This window comes from Jatropha curcas, chromosome 9 (assembly GCF_041381405.1).
Source record: "Jatropha curcas cultivar XTBG-Jc1 chromosome 9, XTBG_Jcur_1.0, whole genome shotgun sequence".
NCBI classification, from domain to species: Eukaryota; Viridiplantae; Streptophyta; class Magnoliopsida; order Malpighiales; family Euphorbiaceae; genus Jatropha; species Jatropha curcas.
In genome coordinates, this window is record NC_143159.1 from 366,051 (window position 1) to 384,223 (window position 18,173).

At 35.4% G+C, this 18,173-nt stretch overlaps 4 protein-coding genes and 1 non-coding gene across 5 annotated transcripts; 2 read left to right on the forward strand and 3 right to left on the reverse strand.

The window, feature by feature from the left end:
- The first annotated feature begins 77 nt into the window (after positions 1–77).
- On the forward strand, positions 78–3,920 carry LOC105635193 (Ribophorin I). The gene is made up of 10 exons (XM_012218214.4): positions 78–258; positions 751–795; positions 1,025–1,659; positions 1,744–1,891; positions 1,961–2,137; positions 2,261–2,329; positions 2,453–2,542; positions 2,741–2,899; positions 3,000–3,224; positions 3,483–3,920. Exons 1-10 carry the CDS (start codon positions 139–141, stop codon positions 3,672–3,674), a joined length of 1,860 nt encoding a protein of 619 aa, XP_012073604.1. The 5' UTR covers positions 78–138; the 3' UTR covers positions 3,675–3,920.
- Positions 3,921–4,260: 340 nt separating this feature from the next.
- Positions 4,261–6,316, reverse strand: LOC105635194 (FKBP-like peptidyl-prolyl cis-trans isomerase family protein). Its single transcript, XM_012218215.4, has 6 exons — positions 6,038–6,316; positions 5,374–5,444; positions 5,208–5,294; positions 4,849–4,998; positions 4,670–4,729; positions 4,261–4,564 (listed from the first exon to the last, which is right to left on the reverse strand). Exons 1-6 carry the CDS (start codon positions 6,294–6,296, stop codon positions 4,502–4,504), a joined length of 690 nt encoding a protein of 229 aa, XP_012073605.2. The 5' UTR covers positions 6,297–6,316; the 3' UTR covers positions 4,261–4,501.
- Positions 6,317–6,526: 210 nt separating this feature from the next.
- On the reverse strand, positions 6,527–10,343 carry LOC105635383 (MLO-like protein 9). Its single transcript, XM_012218466.4, has 15 exons — positions 10,027–10,343; positions 9,745–9,802; positions 9,386–9,648; positions 8,988–9,104; positions 8,806–8,863; positions 8,573–8,661; positions 8,381–8,455; positions 8,209–8,297; positions 8,035–8,084; positions 7,895–7,935; positions 7,632–7,805; positions 7,513–7,548; positions 7,356–7,423; positions 7,221–7,281; positions 6,527–7,140 (listed from the first exon to the last, which is right to left on the reverse strand). Exons 1-15 carry the CDS (start codon positions 10,153–10,155, stop codon positions 6,832–6,834), a joined length of 1,617 nt encoding a protein of 538 aa, XP_012073856.1. The 5' UTR covers positions 10,156–10,343; the 3' UTR covers positions 6,527–6,831.
- A 529-nt stretch (positions 10,344–10,872) lies between these two features.
- TRNAD-GUC (transfer RNA aspartic acid (anticodon GUC)) lies at positions 10,873–10,944 on the forward strand. Its single transcript has one exon. It is a non-coding gene; the product is annotated as a tRNA-Asp (tRNA).
- Positions 10,945–11,094: 150 nt separating this feature from the next.
- On the reverse strand, positions 11,095–16,645 carry LOC105635195 (DHHC-type zinc finger family protein). The gene is made up of 10 exons (XM_012218216.4): positions 16,290–16,645; positions 15,271–15,384; positions 15,036–15,156; positions 14,504–14,706; positions 13,931–13,999; positions 13,553–13,624; positions 13,288–13,416; positions 12,681–12,761; positions 12,377–12,583; positions 11,095–12,207 (listed from the first exon to the last, which is right to left on the reverse strand). The coding sequence occupies exons 1-10, from the start codon at positions 16,332–16,334 to the stop codon at positions 11,281–11,283; spliced, it is 1,968 nt and encodes a 655-aa protein (XP_012073606.1). The 5' UTR covers positions 16,335–16,645; the 3' UTR covers positions 11,095–11,280.
- Positions 16,646–18,173: the final 1,528 nt, after the last annotated feature.

The window sequence follows — 18,173 nt, forward strand, 5'->3', positions numbered from 1 at the left end:
CCCAACCTAGCCCAACTTCTTCTTTTGGAAGCCCATTTCCCACTGACAGAGGCAGACTAACAAAATAGGTAACTGGTAAATCCGTCTCCATTCTCCTTCAGTTAACGAAGCCAAGCTAGTGAGAGAGACGATCGTCTGATGGGAGATAACAACGGAATGATGGGGCTTTGGTTCAGGTTTAATGCACTTGTATTAGCGATTGCCATACTCTCAACTCCTGTATTCTCCGATCTAATAATATCCAAGGTCGATCGACGTGTAAGTTCCTTTCTTTCATTTTCGTCTCTCTCTAATTGCTATGCAAATCTTGTCTTCGTCTCTCTGCGGTAAATTGTTTGCACTTTATTTTCTGCCAAAATTGAGTTCTTTTTCTCCATTTTGAGCTAAAATGCTTCGAGCAAGTAGAGATCTTGTTCATTTTCTTTTGATTTTCATAATTTAATTGTGAGTATATTTGTTGTGGAGGAAATGAGATAATGAAATTTGAGCCATAAGAGTTGTATTAGGATAGGGAGAGCTGGGTAGTGAACAAATATCCATATATTTTTTTCAGCTTCTCGTGAGTTTTTATTTTTTTTATTTTTTTATTTTTTTTTGCTGAGATTCACTTAAAAACTTTTAACTTTCATCAGAAACATGCATTTCTATCACCTATCTAATTCTTGATTGAAATTTATTGTTCATTGCTGTATTTTCTTATTGCTGTCTCTCATTCTTGTTTCTAACCCTAATCTTGATACTGTGTTGCAGATTGATTTGACTTCACAAATTGTACGAGTTGCTTCAACCCTAAAGGTGCTTGAATGATGTCCTGTATGTGTTTGTTTGATTTTTTACTAATAACTCTTAAGAGGACTATGTTTTGACTTTGAAGGCAGAAATTGATACTTTTTCTTTTAATTATTTTATTTATTCATGTTAGTTTGCTTTCTGCAAGTGAGAATTCTTTCTCATGAATGTGAATTTTTTTTACTAAAAAAATATTCTAGCACATTTAATTTTATGACCATATTTGATTCTTCAGGTAGAGAATGCTGGTCCTGGTTTGGTTTCAGAGTTTTTGCTGGCCTTTCCTGAGGTTCAGGCAAAAAATTTGGCATATTTGATGGCATCAACTACTGAAGGAAAAGGGAAAATGAAAAACTCTGGTATTCCTCTTTCTGTTGAAGTTGCCAATCCGAAAGCAATGCCTCCTGGATTGAATTTTTATTCTGTATTACTGCCTAAGGCACTAGGCGAGGGGGATACATTGACTTTGGATGTCTTGGCAGTATTTACCCATGCATTGAAGCCCTTTCCTGAGAAAATTACCCAGGCTGATATTCAGTTGGTATTGTTCCAAGATAGTGCATACTATCTTTCTCCTTATGCAGTAAAGTTTCAGTCACTCAGTGTTAAACTACCTGGGGCTAGAATAGAGTCTTATTCAAAAATTGAGAATACAAAGTTGCATGGCTCAGAGATCAAATATGGTCCATATGAAAATCTCCCGCCTTTCTCATACTCACCTGTAGTTGTGCATTTTGAAGCCAATCAACCATTCACTGTTGCTCAGGAGTTGGTACGAGAAATAGAAGTTTCTCACTGGGGCAATGTACAGGTCACAGAACATTACAATATTGTCCATGAAGGGGCTAAAAGCAAGGGTGAATTTTCCAGGTCAGTATTTGTTCTTTATGGTTGTGTGTTGTGTAGGTAATTCCTATTGAGTTTGATCCTGATCTGTTTCCTTAATTTTTGTAGGCTTGACTACCAGGCCAGAGCAACTATGGGAGGTGCATCAGCCATAAAACATCTAGTTGCAAAATTGCCTCCGAGAGCTCATTCCATTTATTATAGGGATGAAATTGGGAATATATCAACATCTCATTTGTTTTCTGATTCCAAAAAGGTACATCTTTTTAATTTAATTAGATTTCGTTAGTTGTTGATTCTGATTGAGGTACCCTTTTGATTGCAGATAGAGCTATTGATTGAACCTAGATATCCTATGTTTGGTGGTTGGAGAACAACTTTTACTATTGGATACAGTTTGCCACTTCAGGACTTTTTGTTTGAGGCAGAGGGAAAACGTTTCCTGAACATCTCTTTTGCTTCCCCCATTAATGAGCTGGTCATTGATAATCTCATTGTGAAGGTTTATTATGCAGTGATCATCTTGTTTTTAGTTTATATATATAAACATATGCTTATTAGTTGCAATTCTGTGATTTACAAGAGTGCTGTTTCCTGGCATTCCTGACCCAGTATTTGGTTGCAGGTTGTTTTACCTGAGGGGTCTACAGATTTATCTGTTTCTACCCCATTTCCCGTAAAGCAACAGCAAGAGGTATCACAGGGCTGTGAAGCCTTGTTTCTCCCTTTGTATTCTTAAAATCATTTTGTGTTTAATCAATTGTTACCTTTTCTTCTATAAAAATTGCTATTTAACTGTGAGTGTGGTTTATTGCAGACCAAAATTTCCCACTTGGACATTGTTGGTAGGCCAGTAGTAGTGCTTGAAAAGGTCAATGTTGTTCCAGAGCATAATCAATACTTTCAGGTATTAGTTCTTTTGCCTCTTTAAATTTAATGAACAGCATTTACGTAATAGTTAATTGAATAAATATCTTAACAATTGTCCCAAAAACTTTAGAAAGTAAACAAGTTGCTCCATACCATCTTTCATGAGTTTCATGCAATTTGCATGGTAACTTCCATTCGTATGAATATTGAGAATTTCCTGCTCTGATATTTGCAGGTCTATTACAGGTTCAACAAACTCTTGATGCTTCAAGAGCCATTTATGTTGATTTCTGGATTTTTCCTCTTTTTTGTTGCTTGCATTGTATATGTTCATGTTGACTTGTCAATCTCCAAGTCTTCTGCTTCTTATTTGGCAAAACTGCAGTGGGATGAGGTAAGTAGGATAGTTTCATATCAGAGTCATAGTCTGTATCATTTCTTTATTTATGGATAAGAAAGCCTAAACATATGTAACTTCATTTCTTTTTTTCCAGGTGCGAGCAACAGTTCAGCAGGTTGAGAGTATCATTAACCAATGTCTAGCAACACATGAGAAGCTAGAAGCATCATTACGTGATCTTTCTAGGATAGGTGATGTCCAAGCTTGTAAAACTGCTCGTAAGACAGCTGATGTTTCGTTGAAAGAGCATTCGAAAGAGCTCAAGCCATTATTAGCATTCTTGCAATCTTCTCCTACAGCTGCTCATATATTGCCCAAGGTTCATTTGCTGTTTACTCATTATAGATTGTTGCAGACGATACATCTTTGATGCTTGGAATTTATCTCAATAACATATTCTATCTGAATTAGCATAGCTAAAAAACAGATTAAACCATCAACTGACATGAGTTGTTACTTGAAAGAATGATGTTTGCTGTAGCGTGCTCAGTGCACACCAAAGCTAATTTTATACTACCATCCTATACTCTTTCTACAATCATTTCCTGATAACTGATCCGTAATGTCTGTTATACAGGTAGAGGAGCTGGTGGCTAAGGAGAGAGAATTACAAGAGAGGTTGATGGCAAAACATTCAACAGTAGTGGACTGCTATGAGAAGAAACTGGGGGGGCGGGACATTGAGAATAGGGTTGCCCCACTCCAGCAGAAAGTTGTAGCCTTGAGGCAGGAGGTTGAAGATCTTCTAGACTACATCAATGAGATATAAATTAAAATGAGTGAAGTGGCTGAGTTTCAAGATAAGAATTTTGGTTTTTATGTTGAGTTAATATTTGACTTGCTAACTGCAATTTCCTGTGGTTATTGCATGATAGATTGGCATTTTGTAGTTCAGTTGAGGAGAATAGAGCTTAATTAGGGCCAAAAACAAACTGTGATACGGTGAAAAAATGGCTTGTGAACGAGCTCCTTAATGCCTATTTGTGAAATGAGAAGAAAGGATTTTGTTTTATAACGGTTATGATATTTGTTTCGAATAAAGCCGCTTGGTTTGAAACTTGATATAACAATATGGGAATGATTCTACGACATGTCATTTCCACACACTCGGCAAGTCGCTTCAATTAATGAAGTACTTGTTCTACGTATTTCCCTATTGTTTTCTGCAGTAGGAGGCTCGGCAGGAAACAAGGAAACGAAGAAAAGGCCCTGGATGTGGGTCGAAAGCCCAGATATAACTCATTTTGTCAAATTTTTCCTTTTAATAGAAAAATCATCTGGAAAATTAAATATCTAGTAGAATATGTATATTTGTTTTGAAACAATAGGTGAAGACTGAACACATCCCCCAGAAGTAAACAAATAAATTTGTAAAAATTCATCATGTAATAGCAGAAGTAACAAACAACAATGTGCTTCTCCAAATCAAATTGGAAGTAATATGGACTTGGCTAGTGGACAGGTTAGGCCTATGGGGAAAGAAGAAATGCTCTTCCAAATGAATCGTTAAGCTAGATGCACTTTTCCACAGCAGAAGCAAAAATTCATTTTACCATGATGAGATGTTCTTCTTGCAACCATACCAAATATGAGCTCTCACTTCTCTTCAGGTGGCAGTACTTGCAAAAGCTCAAGATTCAGCTCGAATGTAGCTCCTGGCTGCATTACAGATGAAATAATTTGACCATTTTGTCCCAAATATTATCTATGATTAACAAAATATTAGGAATTTGACCAACTATATCTGTAGGAGTAGGACTTTACTGGGATTTCATTCATTCCCTTTTGGCCATACCCAGCCTCAGGAGGAACAATAACAGTCCTCTGCAAAGAGGAGAAAATTTTTCAATGTAAGAAAAGATAAGAGAAATTAATAACATAAAACAAAAAAATCTCCTGCTGTTTGGGCATATAATTACAAAGAAAGAAGAGCATGCTACCACCTTTCCTCCAACTTTCATTCCTTCTGTTACTGAGTACAGAGCAGCTGGTGGTTTTGGTGCAGCCTGTGCAGAAAACAGACCATTTGGGTTGTCTACAAATTCTCGCTTCCTTTCTTTGCCTGGAGGTGCTCCAACTTTAAACTCGTATGGCTAAGTAATAAAGCACGACAAGATGAGCATCGGTTAAGTACTCATACTATCATATGACTGAACAAAATTTTTCATCAAAGAAGCATTTGGATGATTGACAGTAGAATATAGCCTGAGATTAGGAGATGCAAGTAGGCAGTTCTTGTCTGGATGTGTAAGATCATACATCGCAAAAGTAAAGATTTCATATGTGAAAAGGATATAATAACCTGTGCAATTATACGGTTACCAGCCAAAAGTTTAGATTCTCTACTCGACACAGCAGTTATACCCTTATATAAGCAATCAAAGTGCACCTGCAGGCAGTTAAAACTGAAATTTAAAGGAGAGAACAAAAGAAAAAGCAAGTTAATTTCAGTTTCGACAGTAATTAACCTCAACTGTTGATCCTTTTTCAGCCACTGGACCCTTCCCCTCAACAACATCATAATATTTTAACCCATTAGCTGTAAATTCAATATAAACAAAGCAAAAGGAAATGTTAGTTTTAAACAGACTGCATCAGTGCCACCAAAACTTCATCACTCGTTGATTGTCTAGTGGAAAATTTAAATGAGCTGCAGTTTGTATGCAGCTGAGCTTCTGTTTGAATTCTCTCTTCCTAATAATGTACCCTCTTCTCTTTAGTCTTGTATATTTATAATTGTCTTGTTCAACTGAATCTAGTCTGTGCCACTTGCATTCAATTTGAAATACTACAGAACCATCAAGCAGGTACATTGAGAAAAAACTTGATAAATAGATGATATTATTCTACCTATTAGAGAAATTGTATTATCACTACTCTTGAGTTCCAAAAATTACAATCCTTTCAGCGACCAAAAAATTAAATTAAATTAAAAGCAAAACGTCAAGCAACCACAGAAATCCAAAAATCTTCTAATGTCAATATGAATTGTGCCAACATTTTAAACCAAAGCAAACAAATTTCCAAATTTGCCTGCCATGATTTTGAACCAAGCCAACCATAACATCACTCAGACGGAGGTGATCCAAATAAATGAAAGATTAAAGAATAAGAGAGAACTGAATAACTAACGAGCAGTGAGATAGTCTTCAAGGGGGATGACCTTCCTGTTGCGTCTTTCTCTGGCCTCTGATAACTGAGGTAGGGAAATGAGGCTAAAGGGCAACGAAGATATCAAAATTGCACATCTTCTCGAAGTGGGTATTGAAAGAAGAATGTGATTTGAAGGTTCAAAGCTTTGTTTTTTTGTGGATTTTGAAATAATTTGGAGATGATTAACGGTCCATCTGTCTAAGCTCCTCATAGTCATACAAGCCATGGCCTCCGGCATCCAAATGCCTATACAACAGAAGTTATTACAATCCACCCACGTTATCTCTATCCATTCTTATCAATGTAATTACAATTATACCCCCATTTATAGGTTCTTCAGTATACTCTCTATCCAAGAATTGAAAAGAAATAAAACTAGTAAATTGATGTGCAGAGTGTTTGGTTTAAATGAATTCTGATTTGAATTCTCTAAGAATTGCAATTCCTGTGTTCAGAAATGAAACAATTTAAAATGCAGAGTTTAATTGAGAATACTTAACAACTATATGAATTAATTGTATGTTTTATGAGTAATTTTACAAAATGTACCTAACAAGGATTAATAATCAGAGTACATACATTTTTTTGGTTTTTTTTGCCTTTTTCTCAGGTAGTGTAAGTCAGTTTGTGACTGTCAAATAATGTTACAGTCAATAACCACTCTTGACTATGAAACAAAAACTACATTGGAACCAGCTAAAGATGTCTTTCTTAAAAGTAACCTAAAACATTAGCATTTTCAATCACATATTTTGGCAATGAAAATGATGAAGTTATAGTAGATTAGGTTGACTACTAGGTTGTTGTTGATCTCCATTGAGATCCACAGTTGCCGTGATATTTGCCGTCTGAGGGCCACTTTGGTGTATTTGAACATCAGTCAATTCACGATCTACAGGGTGAGCTCCTTCATGAGCAGGGGAATGCACCGGAGAATCGCCGGGGCTTCCACCTAGAGTCCTAGTACGGCGATGGTGATCATGCTTATCCCCTGTCTTTTTCTTGACAGCACTTTTGTGCCACTGCTTTAAGGCCTTTGAAGTTTGTTGATCAAAGATTGATCGCTTCATTGTTGATCCCATCTAAAATTTTTCAAAAAAGAAACTAAAAACTCAATCTTTGAAAAAAATTACATAAATTCTGCACAAGGTTATATCCATACCTGAGTAACAAGAGCATAGAGTGGAAGTGTGCTGTAGCTGCAGAGAAATTGGGCTCCAAAACTGTTACATTATAACATTCAATTTAAGTATAAATTCTAAGTGTCCATTGGCAAATTATCAGGAATATGAATTACCCGAGAGCGACTCTTGAGTATATAAGAGTTAAATCCTCATGAAAACATGAGTTCAGTCCGAACTCGTACTGCAACATGAGAAAGAATAATAAGACTCCACTAAGAATGTTGAGGGAACAAAAAAAAACAATATGGGAAGAGAGTACTAGCTAATTACCCATATCCAGAAGAAATATGTTAGTTCAAATGCATTCTGCAGAAAAATTTGTGCAAACAGTTTGTCAGAAGGGCAAAGCCTCAAATGTTAGTTCTGCTTAATTATATATTCGTAAATACCTGAAACAGGACAAAATGGATGAGGTAAAGGACTAGTTGAGGCCAACTAAACCAAAAATGCCTATCGGTGACCTTCACAAGTGGTATTCCTTGGACTACAGCATGTCTTTCTGTAATTTCAAGTGCCATTTCATTTATAATTGCTTGAAGCTTTGTTCCAACTGATAAGATTACCTTTCAACCAAAATTAAGCACAATTAATCTTTCATCTTATAAAATATTAAGCAACATCACCAATGAATCTTTTGTGGCAAATTTCTTACAAATATAGGCATCAAAGAAACCCAGTACATGACCCACCATCCTGAGGAAAAAATCAATTAACATCATCACACCCTGCTCAAATCCAAATGCAGAACATGGAAACTAACTGAAATGGTAAAAGGAACTGAAAAGGACTAACCATGAACATTGAAAAGCAGAAAGAACACCACAGAGGCCCAGAGTAGCGGACTGCCAGAAGCACACAAAAGTAACAATAATAATTGAGACATAGTTTAAATGGAATGAAGGATTACATGCTAACTACAGTTACATATTTAAAAAATGAACAAAGAAAATGTTTCATTTCTTTTACCTGATTCCGACAACGACCTTGAAGTCATCTTCTAATGACCTTTTGATGTACTTTTGGAAGTCAAACTTAGTTCCAGGCGCTAAATGAACCTTTTGAGTATAATTCAGTTAATTGATGAATGATAAAAAGTTGAAAACACAATACTGAAATCTTTACAATCGTTGAAACTCACGGAAATGAACCCATGTCGCATGGTCAAGTAGTCAGCTCTCTTAACAGATCTACGGAATTGTTGAAAGAAGCATACCTGGAACAGATCAAAATGAAAATACTAGAGCTATGTCTTGACTAATACAATGGTTTTCCACCAATATTTGTATGTGAATGAAAATGAAAAAGGAAAGGTCAGTGACAACTTCCTTACAATGTAAAAGAGGGCTGGCGTTTTCGTCCAGAAATTTGTGTGGTCTTTCACAAAAGATGTCTCGTGTGTGAGCCTGAATCTTGTTGGATCTGCAGCACAATTACCAAATTCCCAATTCATCACTAGAAAAATTAGAACCACTCTTGATGACTTGAACAGCATTAAACTATGGATAAGCAGTGCAAGCTTCAAGCAGGAGTGAAAAGAACTACATTAACATCCAATAAAAGTACCATTCATAGCTTCGTGTTCCTTGATACACTGACGTTCCCACTCCTTCCATCCACGAATCTGCACAAAAGGAACTCGTAATTCTTGCATTCTGCTACTCCATTTATAATAGGTCAAATAAAAGAAAAGATTAAAAGAAAGGAAACAAAAAAATTATTCGAGAAAATCCAAAGCGTTATGCTACCTTTAATCTTCCAAGCGTCATAGTTGCGCAACTGTAGAACACATGGAAACATGCTAAGAAGAATATGAAGATGTGCAACTGGTGCAGTCCGTTCAAAGATATAAGTGGTACATATCCCTGAAAATAACACATTCAACAATCATCAGAAATTACTTAACAAGTCATCTAAAAGAATTATAACTGCTCTTTATATAAAATTCTGCGGAACTTTCATATGATCTAAAGGTAAAACAATGGAAAAAAAAACCTTCAAGAATTTTTGTTAATGTTTTATTTGGATAAACATTAATTTCAGTTTTCATTAGCAATTTGGTAACCTTTGGGTTGCCACTCAACTTCCATCGTGCTACTGGTTCAATTTATTTATTATCACATCCTAGCAAGATAAACTTAATTACCGGTCCGCAGCCTACAGAATTGCCGCCGCCACCTAAAAATCTGCGTTCATGCCATAGAAGCCTGCGGTGATGATGTGCTTCCTCCGTAGTGAGAAGATCATGGTGATCATGACCATGATCATGATCATCGTGAACATGATCATCGTGAACTTTTTTGGGGCAAGGCAACATAGTATTCGCATATCTTTCCTTGATGCACATTCCGGCAATGTAGCTCTGACTGAATGTCAGGAGCAAAGATATAAATCCTAAAACCATAAGCTCTGCACAAATAACCAGAAAATGGGTATTGATCAGTTGGAACTCACATATAGTCTGAATCAAATACTAACTAGAACGGAGAAAAATGAGAAGTTTACCGGCTTTAACTTTCTCAAGTGCTTCATACAGAGCTTTCTTGTGTCTTTCTTGAAAGAACTGACATAAAAAGCAGCATTATTAATCAGTAAACATATACAGGATAAAAAGAAAAAGCTGAACATGCAAACTTGTTAATAAAAATTTAACCAAAATATTTGCTTTCCCTCAATTGTTGCATAAATTCTTAACTAAAATATAACATATGAAACTGGAAGGTATTATTCATTAAAAAAGAAAAGGAAAAAAAGAGAGAGAGAGAGAGAGAGAGAGAGAGAATTTACCTCTCCAACATGATGAAGAACTTTTTCCAATAGGATAGAGATGAGAACAATAGCAGCACAAACTGCAGCGACAGCCCATGTGGGTGTCTGGTCAAGCTCCCTCGCACCTGGGGTTTCTGCACTTCCCATGTCTCTCTAACCTTGACCTTTACACAGACAGCTTGAAGATATATATTTACAAGAAACAAAATGTATCAGTTCAATTGTCTAATTCTACGTATCCAGCAATACAGACTTTGAAGGTGATGGTTGGCAGGTTTCAGAGATTCTTTGTGTGATGATCCTGTCTCTAATTAATTTCTTTGTTTTTCTTCTCCTTTTCCATCCCATAACGGTCTTGAAACAGAAATACAAGTGACGGTTATTATTCAAGATAGCCAATTTTTTGGTGGGTAGTTTACTATTTTTATTAATTTTTTCAATGGTAATCCTATTTTTATTATTTATATATTCAATAGAAAGTATTTAGTGGTCACAAATCGAAAATATCCTAAATCAAAGTGCGTAGGTGAGTTTATATTTACTGGTGTTGGCCTCTGATTATTACATATGTTTTCGAAATTACAATGATAAAAATACAGGTCTATCGATACAACTTATACCTGGCATATATTTAAACTCAGCAAGGGAAATTACCAAAACAATCCTACACATATTCATTAGTTCTTGTTGTCCTTTCAACTTTCCCTTCAAGATTGTGTCGGGCCCAAAAAATTTATGCCCCACTTTAATATTTCTCAAACTTTCAGTTTGTAAAAAAGATTCAACCTTTTTTTATGAAAAGAAAAAAGAAATCTATTTAGATAATACGTAATATATTAGGTTTAAAGTTGGCAAAGCATCGAAGTCGTTGTAGTATAGTGGTGAGTATTCCCGCCTGTCACGCGGGTGACCCGGGTTCGATCCCCGGCAACGGCGATTGTTTTTTAATTTTCAAAAAGCCCTGAAGAGCAGTGCTTCGAAAATGGAACTTTTCTTTTTCTTTTTTTGCACTTGCACTAAACGGTATTTACCAAAATAGGTTTCCTTGAAGCTTACTTAATATAATATGGCAATGTACTAATTAGAGGATCAGTAGAAATAGCCAAAGCGCTATACCTTTTCCTAACATCCAATGAAATGGAAGAGAGATGAAAACACTGCACAGTGGAATAACACAAAAAAAAAAAAAAAAAAAAAAAAAAAAAAAAAAAAAGAGAAATCTGCCACTATCCACTTGCAATACAAATTATGAGTCTCTATTTTTGCTGTGTTTTAAGGCAATCTAGATGAAAATTGGTTTTGCTGAGAATCACTTGGAACAAAAACCGGAAGTTGGCCACCCCTCTGTGATCTGCTTTGCTGATAATGACTTGACATCGATCCTCTGTCCACGCCAGGAGCCACTGAACTACCACTTCTTGTCCCTCTGCTTAGCGGCTCATTCACAAGAGGGCCGCCAAAGAATATTGATTGATCTGTATACAAAAGTTCTGCTCCAGGAACCTGAGAAGAACCAGCAACTCTGGAAGAAGAGGAGACAAAACGTCCAGCTTGGGGATCCCAATAAACTGAAGTTCTCAAATTTTCCATTGCACCCAGGTTTCTTCTCATCGGAATTTGAGCCACATTTCCTTGGGGGGCATTCCCATTTGTTTCACTTCGTCTTGCTGACAAGGGGGATTGATCTGCTGATGATTGATAAATTGGGTTGAAGTGGTCCCTGTTAGAATTTTGCTGCTGCGGTGGAGAAGTGGCAAGGTTGGAGACATTAATACTACTGTAATTACTAAGACTATGATTGCATGTTTCAATATCATCCCTGCTAGCATGACTAATGTTGCTGGGTGCATATGAATTGCTCCTAGAAGGAGATAATCTTGATGTCCCTGTTCTAGCATTTCTACTATGAAACCCTTGATCGGTACTGACTGGACTGCTCCTTCCACTAACATTGCTGCTAGACAAATGATCAACATCATACGGATGATGTTGAGAACTTACGGGTCGTAGCACTGATGATGATGCTCGAGCCTTCGCACCTGCTTTAATTGCCTCATTGGAGTCCAATTTTGCAAGTTTCCAGGCACTGATTCGAACTGGGCGCTGTGGTAGTTTTTTCCCTTTGTCAGCTTCCTGTATTGCATCTGGGTCAACTGTAGATGGTAAGCGTCCTGGCTCCAAATGTGGAATAATTTCATCCTGCTTATTCAAGATCCAAAAGTAATCAAATTGTAACCTCATTGTCATGAAGGCTAGTGAAAGTGAATTTGAAAAATGAAAATGCATGAGATAGAATGATGATATGCTCAATTTCAAGTTGTTCAGTGAAAGTATTTCAATGTGAAATAAATTTTAATTTTTGCATTACCTGGTGGTCCATGAAGATTCTCGGAGGAGTACACCATGCCCCTTTATATTGCAAGCTCATTCCAATAGAGCTTCTTCCACTCACTGCAGTCACAGCTGAACTTGTTGGTGAAGATGGTAGACTTTGCTGATCTCCTCCATCTACAGATGGTCCCGGTGGTTCACTTTGAGTTCTCATGGCAACAACATACTCGTATGTTGTGATACCCTGCAACCATAAAACAAAGGATTGCCCATATTTGACTATCAAGAAAGGCATACAGTCAAAACAGATGGAAGCGGAAAGGAAGTGAGGGTAGGCGCACCTTCCGAATGAGAATCATGTGAAAAAAGAACAGTTCTCCCAATGGCACAGTGGCAAGGAAAGACACAGCTGTGCACACAGCCTGTAGTCATTATAGAGTTAATCACATGTAATATGACTTTACACAAATATAAGTTATCTTGAAAATGGCAGTAGCATATTTCAACTCTTCTAGGAACTCTGAATTATAGATACATCTACAGAAGATTTTAACAGGGATCAAATATAAAATTTTCAATTCATGATTCCAGAAACAAGCAAGGAAAGTCAGCAATATGACTCATAGTCAAGTCATGATAAAAAAGTGAGGATTGCACATGCACAGCCCTGCTTGTAATTCCAACAACAGAACCGAGAGTTCAAAATTTGCAGTAAATGCTACTGCAGTAATCTCTTTTTCTGGATTCTTTTTCAATCTTTTCATATTATCCAAATACAAATGTCCCTAGTCAGGTCATTTCTCTTGAAGAGGTGACATCAAATACATTGATCAGCCTACTCATTTCCAGGTCAGTGTATCAATGTGTACAATGCCTCAACCTCTGTGATTCCAATCAAATAATCAAAAATATCAGTTGGTAAATATCTGCTAAAAGTTGGGAATTTACCACCACAGTAGCAAATGGGGGCCGGGAGAATCCTATGCCAAGCTTATCTGCTATTTGATGTTCCATACCCCTTCTATCTACAAAGCATCGAACAAGAACAGCAACACCAACACCAAATTCAACAACAAGCTGGCCAAATGCAGATACAAGTACATGCAAGAAAAAATAATATTTCATTTGAATTTTGAGGAATCTAACAGATACAAACAACTAAAAATTGAATAAGAATAAAAACTATACATAAAAAAGTTTATCTAAAATTTACCCAAACAAGACTAGTTGCCATCAGGGACACAAAAGTGATGTAATTTTTCCTCCCTACGCAATTGTTCAACCACTGCACCAACAAGAGATGTTTCATTAACCCAATAATGCCAAAGGCAAAGAGAAAGGTAACTGAATGTGGAGAAACTAATATCCTGTTTAGAAAACATAACATGGACACTTTGAAGTGAATCAAAATGAACAGCGTATGTGGGATTTGTGAGTCTCTTACAAAATTTTCAGAGATTGCCCAGGTAAAAACTAGCATCAGTAAGTAATCAAAGATAAGTATCCCTTCTAAATCATAGCTTGAGACATTAAAAATAACTCAATGATTTTGGGCTCCATGAGGGCTGGGAGGATGCATGCTATATCTTACCCGGCAATGGTGATCAAATCCATCAACACATTTGTCACAGCTTCTACAATGTTTGCTGAACTTGCGTACCTAGCAAAAAATGAAGTTAGCAACATCCTCCTACATTACAAGAGGAAGAAGAAGAAGGAGGAGGAGGAGGAGGAGGATGGGGAGACGGAGGGCACTTAGTATATACACTCCTAATAAAAATGTTACTGTTCTCTCTTTTCTGTAATGAATTATGAATACACCTGACTATATTCCTATATACCTGCACTTCAGTACCTACGCATCAAAAGTTCTAAGAAAGATTGATCACTATAAGATCATCTGAAAAAAAAAAAAAAAATACTACTGAAAAGTTGCTCAACACGCTGCATGAACCTTCCACATCAACTATGGACAAGTAACCTAACCAGGGATCAAGGAGTTTATCAACTTTCTGAAATTCCCCTGCTAATTTTATTTCTTCTTACTAGTTTCCTCCTTTCTCTGGGTTCGTGAGTGTGTTTGTGAGCCCATCTTGTGAAGAAGGTTGCAGGGGCTTTTGATTGTGGGCAATTGATATAATGTTCACCAGAATAAATACTGTACCTCAGCATTGCACAATGTGCAGAATAAAGCCTCCTCTAGAGATTGTTGCTGATGAATATCTTCATCTCTGCGGCAATCTTGTTTCACAAGAAAACCACAAAATAAACATCCAAGTTTTGAACACCAACTTGAACCACGTTTACTTGATTTTCCTCCATCCTTTAACCTTATCTTGCCAGGTTCTTCAATAGAAGATGCATGTCCTGGTTGAACACCATAAAGGCTTTAATCAGATATTAAAAAAAATACAAAGAGTTCGAAGGAGTTCCTATCCACAATCAATTGTTCCAAAAAAGGAGAATAAGTTCCATAATCACTTTATTCAAAAATGATGGCACCATGTCTTTGTCATTCAAGTGACAAAATCAGACAACTTTTCATACTGGATTTTATCCTTTCTGACGGTCCAAAAGGAACTTGTTAAGGTGTTCTGGTCACCTTAGATTCTAATAAACAGCACATTAACTAGCCAATGATGGACTCTAGTCATCAGTATTTCTAAGTAATGTATATGTACTGCAGTCACACTAACCAGGCAGATCTGTGTCATTTTGTGACTTGTTTGCTGCTGCATCATCAGCTTCAAGTAGAATGCCTGGATCAGCAGGATCAATAGCAGTGCATCGTACATAAAGGATGAACACAGCAAGTGCCTGGTAATTAACCAGAAAAGGGAGAAGAAACAAAAGAAGATGATGAAAAGGAGAAAGAGCAAGGGAATTTAGATCTATTAATAAAGAAACTGGGGAAAAATGAAATGTACTTACCAAGACAGAATAAACACCAACAGCCACATATTCATATATATCCTTCCCAAGAAAGGGTGCAAAGAAGGCATAATATGCAACAGATAGCAAGAAGAAGACTGTTATAGCCACAATCTGTGCACCATGAAAAGACATTGAAAATCAGAATATTGAAACAGTAAAGAGAAGGAGATCATCACAGTTATTCCTAAACCTCACAAAAAGATAAAACCAGCAAACTTTGAGGAAAAATGAGTGTTGACTTGTAATGACTTATACTTCTATTATTCCATACTTACGTTCCTCTTTTTTTTTCCTTATACAGTTGGGGAAAAGTATTTGGACACCAGAAAAAGAGCGACTACCAACTATACTATAACTTGACAAATGATTCCATCTTTCTTAATTAGGACATCCCTTATGCAAATTGATTTACTTTTCTTAGTCCAAATCAGAGATCTAAGATGTCAACTGCAGTAAAGCACAATCATACAAACTCAACAACTTAGCTCAAGAGTCAAAATTTCAATTTCAGTTCACGAGCTAATTTATCTCAGCAACCCGGCAATTGTCAACAAAAAGTCAAATAGTTCCTATTAGAATGGTAAAGTGCCTCGTTCCAAAAGCACCGAGTCCTTTTCAATATTGGGTTAATCAAATCTGTCAACATATTTCTAATACAGATGCTATCATATAAAAATTATTCATGAACAGCACAGCATATAAAAATACTCAGACCTAATTTTCTTGCCACTAGACAACTATTCAAGCATGAGCAGGAAAAAAAAAGAGATAGAAGATAAATTAGAAATAGAAAAAGAATAAAAGCAAATCCAACTACATCATAATTAGGAGAAAGAAATGCATATAGATGGCAACCAATAAAAGCACAATAACTATGCAGCGGCTTCAGATATCAAACACAAAGCCTAACTAGAAAAAGAACCCGTAAAATTACAACTCAAAAGTCCCAAAACAAAAACCCACATTTCTCTTCTAATTTGAACAACTGTAGCAGATGAAGAAGAGACATATAGTACCTGAAAAGTATGGACAGGGAGTTGCCATCCATGGCGTCTTGCCATAATCAAAAACCCAGTCCAAACTCGTTAATCAACACTACCTACACTCTAAAACCACCATTCCAACAACCAAAAGCCGACTATAGTTTATAACAGAACCCAAAATATAGAAATTCATAAAAACATTTGAAATAAAAACTGGCGCATTCTTGTTTTGTACAGTTCAGTTCCTGTTCAATCTGTCGACCCAGATGCTAACAGGTCAATTTGAAGTTGATTTTGAGCATCTATAGATAAATTGAATTCATTGGTAAAAGAGACTTGAAGAGAAGAACCGGAGAATAAAAGACTGTTTAGACCATTCTTGGAGTTGAATTATAACCGTTCGGTATTATTTAATAAATCAATGTTTTTGCTGGTATGCTACCGTAATTTTACCTTTTGCATTTTGGGACCAATAAAAACCCAATTTTGCAAAAGCCTCCCACTCTATTTTTGTTAACATTTATCATACCACTCCCTCCCCAAATATTTATCATAATCGAGAAAATACTATATTTTTAAATATTTATTATATTTATGAATTTAATAAATAATAAATAATTTTTTCATTTTTATCATGTGACCAAATATTGTAAATTAAGAATATTATAATCGATTCACTCAATAATTTATTATAATTTAATTTTCTTAAGAGACATAAAATATTAAAATATGATAAGTATTTACAATGAGAGAGAATAACAGTATCTAATATTGCAATTTTTAAATATTTACGGTAGATCGACTAAAGTGGTACTTAAAAAAAATCATATTTATATACCATAATTTACACATATCGAAAGTTTGACTTTACATATTTTAACTGTAACGAGTATGAGAAGAAAGCATTTCTAGCGGAAATTTTCTTCATTCACAAAAAACAAAACACTTGACCTCTTATCTTCAGAACCAACCCATATTGGTTCATTCCCACTAATTTAATTGCATATTAATTATATTTGTAATTTGTTAGCAAAAGAAAAAAAAAATTGTAGGACACTTTTGGATTAATTAGGGTTTCATTGATTAATAGTTATGTTGTCAATGTCATTTATTAAATTTGTATTAAAGAAGCTAAAGAGATTTCATTATCTAAAGAGATTTTTCTAATTGGAGTTTAACCAATAAGAAAGGAAATTTTCTAAAATTCAGCATTCTCCCAAGAAAGAAATCAAATTTTCAAAATTTTCCTTTTAAAATATACATTGATTTTAGAAATAAATTATTCCAACTAATAGGTTTCCAATGTTTTACTCTTCCAAAAAAAAAAAATGAAAATTTGAATTCAAAATTCCTTTTTCTTAACAATTATGAGAGAGATCTCCTAATGCATGACCAATTCAAATCTCAATGGTTGAATATCAATATTCATCTCAACAACCATGATATAAATCTTAAAATTCTAAATGCATCCCCATTACTTTTTAGAATTGCAAATTGGTCCTAAATTAGGATTGGGAAATGGGAAGCTTCTTCCAGTAAATGTAGATAAATTATATAATAAAATATGAAATTTGACTTGAGTAGATGCTTAGCCTAATTGAGCTGTCTATGCCACTCTGAACCATTAAACTATTAATGGTTACTGTTTTATTAAACATGCACTTAGATTTTTTGCATTCTTTTTATTGCAAATGCTTTCATGATAAGTAATTTAATTATTTTTTAATAATCTAGTGGGAACATAAACTTTTGATTTTCTGTTTATTTTATTAATTTGCAGCTTGTCTTATTAAATTTAATGATTTTTATTTACAACCTTTGGTTTCTTTTAATGACAGCAAAGTTTCATGTTTATAATATTATAATGCTATAATATTAAATATGCAATTTCAAAACATTATCAATAATATAGGTCTG